At 46.8% G+C, this 10,328-nt stretch overlaps 1 protein-coding gene across 2 annotated transcripts in view; it reads left to right on the forward strand.

Annotated features, from left to right (window-relative positions):
* Positions 1–10,328, forward strand: part of NSF (N-ethylmaleimide sensitive factor) — a 147,653-nt gene that overhangs the window by 75,248 nt on the left and 62,077 nt on the right. For both annotated transcript variants that reach the window (XM_015428946.1, XM_015428948.1), the window contains exon 8: positions 1,615–1,770. In XM_015428946.1, coding sequence (XP_015284432.1) covers positions 1,615–1,770 — 156 coding nt within the window. The remainder of the gene's footprint in view (positions 1–1,614; positions 1,771–10,328) is intronic.

Here is a 10,328-nt window from a genome sequence, read left to right on the forward strand (position 1 = left end):
TCCCTACCCTTCCCACCATTGTTGGGTTTTTTTGTCCCCCCGGAGGGGATTTTTAAATTGCATTTTCTATAAACTACAAAGAAACAAGGAAAGGTAACTACAAACTACAGGTGAAAGTAAAGAAAAACCACCAAAACCACAAGAGATGGTTATCAATCACAATGCTCACAAAATTAGCTTCCAATTAAATTAGCTTATACTTTGCTACATTAAGTGAGTACATAATTCTTATTGCTTGTACTAGAATCTCCAATATACCTTATATAAAGATCTCTATAGAGAAATGATCTAAAATCCTTTAAAACAGAATCTAGAGAACAATCACAACTCATTTTTTGTCCTTTTTGTTTCTCAATCGATAGCTTAATTTAGGGACAGCTGCCCCCAGTTCAGAAACTGAGTCCTCATCAGAAGGTGCCCCAGTACTTCTTCTTCTTCATTTCCCTTGCTGCTGCCATCTTAATCTTTATCCTCTTCACCTGCTGGACCGGCATGTTGATGTAGAAATTAGCGTGCCTTTACAACAGAGTCAATTTCTTTCTTTCTTGTCTTTAAATTTGAAGAGCATGCCTTCAGGAACTCTCTATCTGTAGGGGACATTGTTTTTCTGTAAGAACAGCGCCAAGTCTCTGTATTTCTTTCTCTTCTTTACTTCAAATGGAATATCCTTCAAAACACTTATTTCTTTCTCTTTGATTTTCAGGGTGGCTCCATTTGTTGCTTTCAATACTTGTTCTCTTACTTTTTAACTGTTCCTTGTTAACTGTTAATTACAAATCGGGGGGGACGGGATGGAACTGTATTATGGTGCCATGTCGGGGTTAAGCGTAATTAGATCTGTATATAAATAGAAAATAATAAATAAATAAATAAATACAGTTGTGTTGTGAACCACCCTGAGCCCGCCTGCTGCATGGAAAGCACCACACCCTCCGACTCTCAAAGCATGGCAAGATAAAACATGGGAACAGTTCGTAATGGCAAAAATAACGGACCAGAATAACGCAAATCACTAAGTCACATGCAAAATTTACGTGAAAATGGGAACCGGTAATAGATTACCTGACAAGACATGAAATAATCCCATCTAATCCACAGTATCCTAATTGGTTATTTGTCTGAACACATCATCAAACAATAAAGAAGACCAAAAGGCAAACTAACACACTTAGTACTCTCTACCCAATATGAATCCCAGTTTCTGGCACTTTAGTGATAAACTAGATAGCTTTTTGAAAACTGTTATGATAGTTGGTAGAGTCATTTGGGTGACTATGTAGGTTGCATAATTGTAAGCTTGTAACACTTGGTTTATATGTGTATTTTTTGTATTTATAAAACAAATTTAATTAAAAAACAACAACGCTGTGCAATATTGAATCAACCTCTAGAGGAAGTAAAACACATGCAGAGCAGGAAAAACCCCAACACACAAGCAAGGAAAATGAGAATGCAGGAAAACCCTAGGACTCGCTTTATGTGCACACCAGGCTTACAATGGTACACATTGCCTGAAGTTTGCTGTAGTGTCTCGATTGATTGTCTTGCATTGTATTCGTGTCCTGATGAGTCCCTCCCTCCTTTCTTTCTTTAATTGGCTTCTCGTTCCTACAGGCAAATCCAAAACCAGAGAAAACCGCCAGTCTATCATCAATCCCGACTGGAATTTTGAGAAGATGGGCATCGGGGGCCTTGACAAGGAGTTTTCTGACATCTTCCGGCGGGCGTTTGCCTCCCGAGTGTTTCCCCCTGAGATTGTGGAGCAAATGGGTGAGTGCTGAACCCTCAGGTGACTGCAGGCCTGGTGCCATGCTCCAGACCAGGGGTGTCAAACATAAGGCCCGGGGGCCGGAAGAGGCCCACCCAAGGCTCTTATGCGGCCTGTGAGCAGCTAGTGCAAGGGAGGGAACACTCTGAATGTGGCTTCAACGTGGTGGAACAACCTCATCTGCAGCAGTCAAGCAGCGTGGCAGCCTCTGCCCAGTGCTGCACCGCTGGCTCTCCAGTCCGCCCATGTGGGTCTTCCTTTGCAACCCCCTCCTAGCCCATGGGGCTTTGCAGTGAGGATACAACAACTCGGAGCTTACCAGCTGCTGTCCTTTATACAGTTTATATCTCCGGTCCCTGGCATTACGTTTTATGGTACACGTGGCCCGGCCTGACAAAGTGACATTTATGTCAGATGTGGCCCTCATAACAAATGAGTTTGACACCTCTGCTCCAGACCAGTGTTCCCTCTAAGCAGAGTTAGTGTGAGCCAGCTCACTTTTTTTTTTGGCCTCCAGCTCACACATTTTTGTCTTAGCTCAAGAAGGATGGCCCCAGAGCCAACTGATTTATGTAGTAGCCAAATGGCTCGCTCACAACTTTACTGCCAGTAGCTCACAAAGTAGAATTTTTGCTCACAAGACTCCACAGCTTAGAGGGAACACTGCTCCAGGCCCTGTTCCAATCTTTGCTTTTCTGACTTCAGAGTGGAGGAAGAAGCAAGGAAGGCAGGGCTGGAAAAATGCCGTACCTGGTGTGTAGATGTGGCAGGGAACATTGTTCCTCATGGAAGCGACTTATCCAAATTAGCACAGGCCTGTCATATTCAGTCCCATGAAGCCAACTCTCTAGTTGGTCTTGAACAAGGGTATCTTGCGTGGCCGACCTGAGACTGTCCGTCAGGAGGTGACAGTGGTAGAACCGACCATGTGCTTCCCTGACAAGCTACAGCTCTCTTTCTCGGGAGCTGTTCCTTCGTAGGAAGCGGAGCTCGCTCCCCCCCCGCCCCCTTTCTCTTCACCAGGTGCCCCCTTAGGCGAAAGGAGCTTATCTGAAATTTGAAGAGAAGTGCTGCTTCCTGACACTCATCCTTTTTCTTTGCCTTCGTTTTAACTTGCTCGGCCAACTATATTTCAGTACTTTAATGCCAGGCTGACATCTGTTCAGGTTTGCTGCAATGATTCATGGAGGAGGGGGGGAGAAGGGGAAGAAAGCTGAGTCTTCGGGCCTGTGTGGGGCGGCAGATCGCTTCCCCCTTTTACATTCTCTCCGTCACCTCTTCTTCTTCCTGGGTCTCCCAAACACGGGGCAATAAATATGCCAGCCGTCGCCCTGCTGGATCGATGCACTGCAAAGCTGCATGCTTAGGACTCTGAGGGGTTATCGTAACTCCCTCTCTTTTCTCCCTCTGAGTTCGGGGGGTGGGGGTGATCACATATAAATTGTCTTTAGCCGATCACATCTGCAGAGGTGGCCTTACTTTAGGCCTTTCCATGGGACACAAGTTCTACCCAGACCCGATCACAATGAGCAGGAGGCGTGCAAGAGCGCAGTAGGAACCGAAAAGAAACCAGTCCTTTTTGAATGAAGAAACAAAGGTGGTTTTGAAGCCCCTTCCCAGACCTGAGTGGGGGGGGGGACACCCCTTTGGCCCGCTGGTACAAAAACAAAGAGTATTGTAGCGCCCCAAGGCTCACTGGTTTATTGTAGCAGAAATGTTTGGGTTCTGGAACTCACACAAGCGAACAGTTGGGAGTGTGGGAACCAGTGCAGAGAAGATCTCTTTTTGTGGGGAACTGGAGGCAAGTGAGCATTTCTTGTCGGCCTCCAGAGTTCTCGGCCAGTAACAAGTGGGCAGGTGGTGTGTATGGGCATTCTGGTGACTCCTGCAAATTGTTTGGTCGGGTGAGGGAGAGGGCAACCTGGGGCAGGTGCTGGCTAGAAGTTTTGCACTCTCTGTGGGAGTCAGCTCCCTTCTCCCGTGGGCTTTCCAGCTGGGATCGAGGCGTCTTCACCCATCTAGAGATGTAAAATTTCTGGAAATTTTGAAGCTTGGAGAAAACCCCGTTTTTTCCCCGTTTTTTTCCGGGGGAAAACGGAAATTTTCGGAAAAATTGAAAAAAATGCTACATTAGCATTTCTTTTGTCTTTTCTAGATTGAAAGTCATTCTGTTACTTTAGGAACATAAAATATGACTATGGACATTTTTACTTGGCATGAAATTATCACAACTAGCCTATTAAAAATATAGTGTATCCAAACAATTATTACAAACAGAATACCCACCCACATGCAAAAACAAAACTGAAACCTTTTTCTTTTCTTGTGACAATAGCACCTCCTAAAGGAAGAAATGCATCTTGTTCTTGCATTGGAGAGTTCAGTTTGTAACCTAGGACTTGCTTGTCCTCAGTGCACAGAAATTAGATCAATCTGATACCATATATATATATATTTTAGAAATGATTTGGAAAATATTTGAATACCTTGTCTTAAAATATTTTATTCATCATGTTAAAATAAAACGTTCCATAATCAATTTTTTTTCTTTTCAATTTTTCCAATTTTTCGGAAAAAAACAAAGAAGCTTCAGGGAAAAATCCCGGTTTTTTCCCGAATTTTTCCATTTTTTTTCTGGGCCTTCACATCTCTGCACCCATCCCTGTATTTCTGTGGCTAAGCAGTTCCTGTTGCAGGTCTTCTGCTCAGCTGATGACACTACTGCTTAAATCTCTTTTAGACCGATGCCTGCAGCGATCTTTGCTTGCCACATGGTCGTTCTTGGAACAGTGAACAATAGAATTTATTGTCCAGCTTGGTATCAAATCCAGGCATTGAAAACCCCTGGAATACCTTTTGTTACATATTGATGTCACATTGTCCCTGATAAGGCAATTTCACTTGCACTCGTAGGACCTAACCTGGAAGGTACTGATATTATTTCCGGTATATACAACTACTTCTGACATAAGGCCAGATATATTTGTGGCCCCAAATAGAAATCTTTTGGTGTGTCATTCAGTCCCATATTGGAACATTCCATTTTTGGTCCTATATTATTAATTGTTTGTTGCCTTACATGTGTTACAGGGACTTTGTTGCTTGGCGTATTTTGTACTTTGTAACATTTGACCTCCGAAGAAGGCTCTTATGAGCCAAGAAGCGTCAGGTCATACACTGTCCTTTTTGTGCATTTGTCACTTTTAACATTTTATGAGGTTTTACTTGGGCCCCTACAAGGTCTTTCTGTGTCTTTGAAATAAACACTCTTTCATCTATACTTACTTTTGTTTTTAACTTTTGGCCCTTAATAACTTTTCGAAACTTCCTTTGGAGGATTTTGCTTGGTTTAGTGTGCCCCCCCCCCCCACTTTTGTTAAGACCGGTCAAAATGGCACAAAACGTGGTGTCATCCCAGCTCCACGCTTCTTCTTTTGAAAAGGTCGGGGGGGGGGGGGGGGGGGGGGATGGACTCGGCTTGACATCCCACTTAGACATCCCCTCTGGTCCACTGAACAGCCCACTGGGCACCTCCAGAATCTGCAGGATTTTCTAAACCAGAGCACAGTAAAGAGTCTCAAGATCATGGCCTGACGTATCCCCCTACCTTTCTGTATATGGGTGCATTCAGACGGGCCGTTTAGTCCGCTTTAGGCCCGCCTCAGAAACGGATTTTATCTGCGCGATCACACAGTCAACATCTGCCTCCCGTCCCCAGCCGTCGCTTTCCGGCTCAAAACCGCTTTAACCTGGAGTACTTTGATACCAGGTCCCCAAGTGGTGTTTTCCTGATTCTCCGGTTCCAGCGGCACTTTTCTGACGTCTGATTGCTCCTGCGGTGTCGAGCCGCTTCCGGTTCAGACCCCCTCCCCGCTCGAAAGCTGCCCGAGGCTTCCGCTTTTCACCCGCCATTTTTTTACAGCGTTGGCGGTGTGCGCATAGGCAGAGGTCCGCCACTGCGTTATTACAAACAATGTTTAAACAGGGCCTAGTTTTAGCGTTTAGACGAGTTTGGGATCTCACGGAGGCCATTTTCGGGGTAAAAGTCTAAAGGGAAGTGTTCCTTTAAAGTTTAAAGGGATGTGTTACAGCAGTCGGGTTGAAGTGGAAATCGCTGTTCTGCGCATGCGCAGAAATTTTAGTTCTACAGATGGCTGCCTGCGCGCATGCCCAAACTCAGAGAGAGGAAAAAACAACACCGACGCACGCTCCCGCGTGTGGACGGCGGGGAGCGATCCGGAGCAAGGAGGTCAGTGTGATCGCAATTCTCCAGGTTAAAAAAAAAACGCATCAGGGCCAGAGCAATTTAAACCGCTCCCAGCACATGTCGTCTGACCACACCCTATGTGTGTGTAAGAACCTCCAGTCCGATGAAGAGCTCTGTAGCACTTGAAAGCTCACAGTGGCTTGTGTCGCTTTGAACGTAAGGAGAGCCCTGCTGGATCAGACCAGGGGTCCATCTCGTCCAGCATCCTCTCTCACACAGGGGCCAACCAGTTACTGTGGAAGTCCAATGACAAGGACTATGAGGCTGAGGCCTTCCTCTGATGTTGCCTCCTGGCACTAGTATTCAGAGGTTCGCTACCTCTGAATATGGAGGTTCCCTTTAATCAACTCGGCTGGTAGCCATTGATGGACCACTCCTCCATGAATCTACCTAATCCCTTTTTAAAACATTTGTGTCCATGGCCCTCACTACACCCGTGAGCAGCAGCGATCTCCACAATTTAATTCCTGGTTGAGTAAAAAAGTAGTTGTGGTATTACATGGCTTTTTTGGGGGGGGGGGGATTTTTCTTTGGACCAGCAAAGCTACTTGGAACTTCTCTCAGAAGTTTGCCTTCCTCGACGGAAGGCTTTGCAGAAGGGAATTAGGTTCAGTGGATTGGGAGGGGGTCGTGGGCAATGTTCCCTCTAAGCTGTGGAGTCTTGTGAGTAAAAATTCTACTTTGTGTGCCACTGGCATTAAAGTGGTGAGCGAGCGATTGGGCTGCTGCATCAATTAGTTTGCTCTGGAGCCCTCCTCCCTGAGCTAAGACAAAAATGTGTGAGCCGGAGGCTAAAAAACTGTGAGCTAGCTCACACTAACTCAGCTTAGAGGGAACACTGGTCGTGGGATCCCATGCTGGGTTCCAGCCGTTAATTTTATGCAGAGGTGCTTCACCATGGCAGCAGCAGAGCCTGCTCTTGAGAACAGGTTGGGGTTTTAGCAAGCTTTAAAACAGGTCCCGGGATTTTCACTTTTGCAGCTCCAAGTCTCCCTGGCATGCCCGGCTTCCAACTACCATGCTTCTTTCAGTCTCCTTGCCAGTATGAGTCCCTCCTCTCTTGTCCATTTCATAGAATCATGGAATCACAGAGTTGGGAGGGGCCATACAGGCTATCTAGTCCAACCCTCCCTGCTCCATGCAGGATCAGCCTAGAGCATCCCTGACAAGTGTTTGTCCAGACGCTGCTTAAGGACTGTAAGGGAGGGGGAGCTCAACCACCTCCCGAGGCAGCCCATTCCACTGTTGCACAACTCTGTCAAAAAGTTTTTCCTAAAATCCAGCTGGTACCTTCCTGCCCTTCATTTAAACCCATGATTGGGAGTCCTCTCCTCTGCTGCCAACCGGAACGGCTCCCTGCCCTCCTCTAAGTGACAGCCCATCAAATCCTTCAAGAAAGCAATCCTGTCCCCCCTTCAACCTCCTCTTCTCTAGATTGACTATTCCCAAGTCCCTCGGCCTTTCCTGGCAGGGCTTGGTCTCCAGGCCCCCCGATCATCCTCGTCACTCTCCTCTGCCCCTGCTCCATTCTGTCCACATCCTTTTTGATGTGATGCCTCCAGAACTGCACACAATACTCCAGGTGCGGCCTGACCCATGCAGTGTACAGTGGGACTGTGACATCTTGCGATTCGGATGTTATTTACTTTTAACATTCTTATTTTTCAACCGGGATGTAGCGCGTGGATAATGCTATCTTCAATAAGTACCTATTCCAGCAAGCAGTAACGAAGAGATAACTTTGGCAGCCCCATCACGGAGGGATGTGCAGGAGCTGTCCAGACATGTCTAACCGTGGTGAGGTGAGTGGGTCACATCCAGACTGCACTTTGCCCTTTTGCTTTGAGAGGAGGGAGTTAGGAGAGAGAGAGAGAGAGAGAGAGAGAGAGAGAGAGAGAGAGAGAGAGAGAGAGAGAGAGAGCAGAGAGAGAGAGAGAGAGAGAGAGAGAGAGACTGGGTTTATATTCCAGCTCCATGTTTGAGGATAAGTGCCCTTGAGTCTCTTAAGTGCCTGCAGTAAGCAGCCAGCAAGGTCTAAACTCCTGCCCCACGATTGATGGCTGCAGTTAAGCTCCGGCGATCCGCAGCTCATCCGCGCCAACGGCCTTCCTTTCTATCTGGGCGCAGCTGTTCGGCAGCCCATCTCATTTTTCAGCTCTTAGCGGACGGGACTGCCGGTGTCTCTCCTCTACTGCTGTGATTTTGCTAAAAGCCTAAAATTACAGCAAATGAAATGTGGCTTAAAAAAAAATTGACAGTATTTGAAACCTACTTTTGGGCAGGAGTGAGGCTCTCCCCCCCCCCCAAGTATTCTGTTTTTACTTTGTAGCCCAGGGCTTTTTCTGTATGTGTGCTGGGTTTTTTTTTTTTTTTTTTGGCATTCCATCAGAAAGATAATTATTCTCTAGTTTGTGTAAATCCCAATAGAAGGCGTGCTGAATTCCATCTAGTTTGTCCCCGTTTGTTGTCTTAAAGGTGCCGTGGGACTCTTAACTTTATTCCCACTGCTGAAATGTTGAGTCTCAATGAAATAAAGCAACAGAACTCTGTGTTTCCTTGTGCTTGTGGAAATCTGGAGGTAACAAGCCACTGTGCAAGCTGGTGATCCTGTGTGAACAATAACAGCCCACCCCCTCACCTGCTAGATGATGAAAGTACCCAACGGTGTTCACGCTGTTCCCACAGAGAGGTGTTCCCAGTGGACAAATGTCCCTTGTGTCTGCACCCGAGTGGTCCAGGGAGGTTGGCATATTGGGGTCAACTAGGGTGGAAACGCTCTCTGTGCCGGGCAGTCCTGTTAGAGCCATCCCAGCCTGACCTTTACAAGCGGGCTTGATGAGAAACTACGAGAGGTGGGCCATTTCGGTCTAATCTGTTCCAAATGTCAACACTGAGAATTCCTTGGGCTGCAGTGATGACAACCAACTTATTTGGGTCTTGTGTGTTTTGGGTTTTTTTTAATCTGCTGCCGTCATTTTGACTGGCTGCTGTGTGGCTTGCTTGTTTTCACTGTGCAGATGTGCCCTGGGCTGCTAGCAGGCAGGCTAGTCATTAAAGAAGTGCTTGATAACCCTGGTGTTCTGTTACTGAGTGACCTTCAGGTCTGTGGATGGCCCCAAAGCTAAGACATGCCAGCCTAGAGAAAGACCTTGAGCTTCATCAGCTGCCTGTTAAAGGGGCTGACATTTAGATACAGTGCCCGCCTTTCTCTCTGAGCCAAGATCAGATGTGAAACCGAGTGTTGCCGAGGTACAGTTTTGGGGTCGTGTTGTGACATTTTAAAGTTTGTCATCACCTATCTATTTGGACGGAGGCTGACTTTTGGTTTGGTTTCAAATGCCTTCCGCTTTTAGCCAGGTGGGTACAGTTTTCTTTTAAGCCATGGATGTTCTCCTGGTGGGGGAGAGGTAAGACAGTGGGGGAGGGGGGCACAGCTGTGTGGTAAAAGACAGGTTTTACACACACAAGATCCTGGGTTTGATCCCTGGGATGTTAAAAGAATTGCAGGTGTTATTGGGTGACTTCCTCCCCCCCCCCCCACGTGTCGTCATAGGTCATTTGTCCTTGTCGTACTGGGACCAGTGTTCCCTCTAAGCTGAGTTAGTGTGAGCTAGCTCACAGTTTTTTAGCCTTCGGCTCAGACATTTTTGTCTTAGCTCATGAAGGAGGGCTCCAGAGCAAATTTATGCAGCAGCCAAATCACTCGCTCACAACTTTCATGCCAGTAGCTCACAGAGTAGAATTTTTGCTCATGAGACTCCACGGCTTAGAGGAAACATTGACTGGGACTGTGGGTCATCCAGTGGAATTCATTGGCCTGTCTGACAAAACAAAATGTACCTTCACTCTTTTGAATTTGCCAGACAATGAAGTGATTGTCACTGACTTGGATGACTTTAAAAAAAAGGGGTGTGGGTGCATTAATCGAGAACGGTGGTGATTAGCCACATTGCCTAAACGAAACCTATATATTCAGAACAGCAGGTGCCATGTCAGTAGAAAAGAGGAGGAGTCCAGGAGCACCTTAAAGACTTAACAAAATTTGTGGCAGGGGAGGAGTTCTTGTGAGTCACGGCGCCCTCCTTCTGATGCTGGGGCTGAGCCGTTTGCCTTCGTGAACTGTGGACTTCCCGGAGGGGATCTGAGCTGACCACAGGAGGCCACACCAGGTGGACACGGCAGAATGGTGTTCTTGGATAGGATGTCAGTAGGTGCCTAGAGATGTAAAATTTCCGGAAATTTTGAAGCTCGGAACCCCCCCCCCCCCGCGCCACTCTTGCTGTTCCGAGTTCA

Source organism: Gekko japonicus, unplaced genomic scaffold (assembly GCF_001447785.1).
Source record: "Gekko japonicus isolate JY-2015 unplaced genomic scaffold, Gekko_japonicus_V1.1 scaffold776, whole genome shotgun sequence".
Taxonomy (NCBI): domain Eukaryota; kingdom Metazoa; phylum Chordata; class Lepidosauria; order Squamata; family Gekkonidae; genus Gekko; species Gekko japonicus.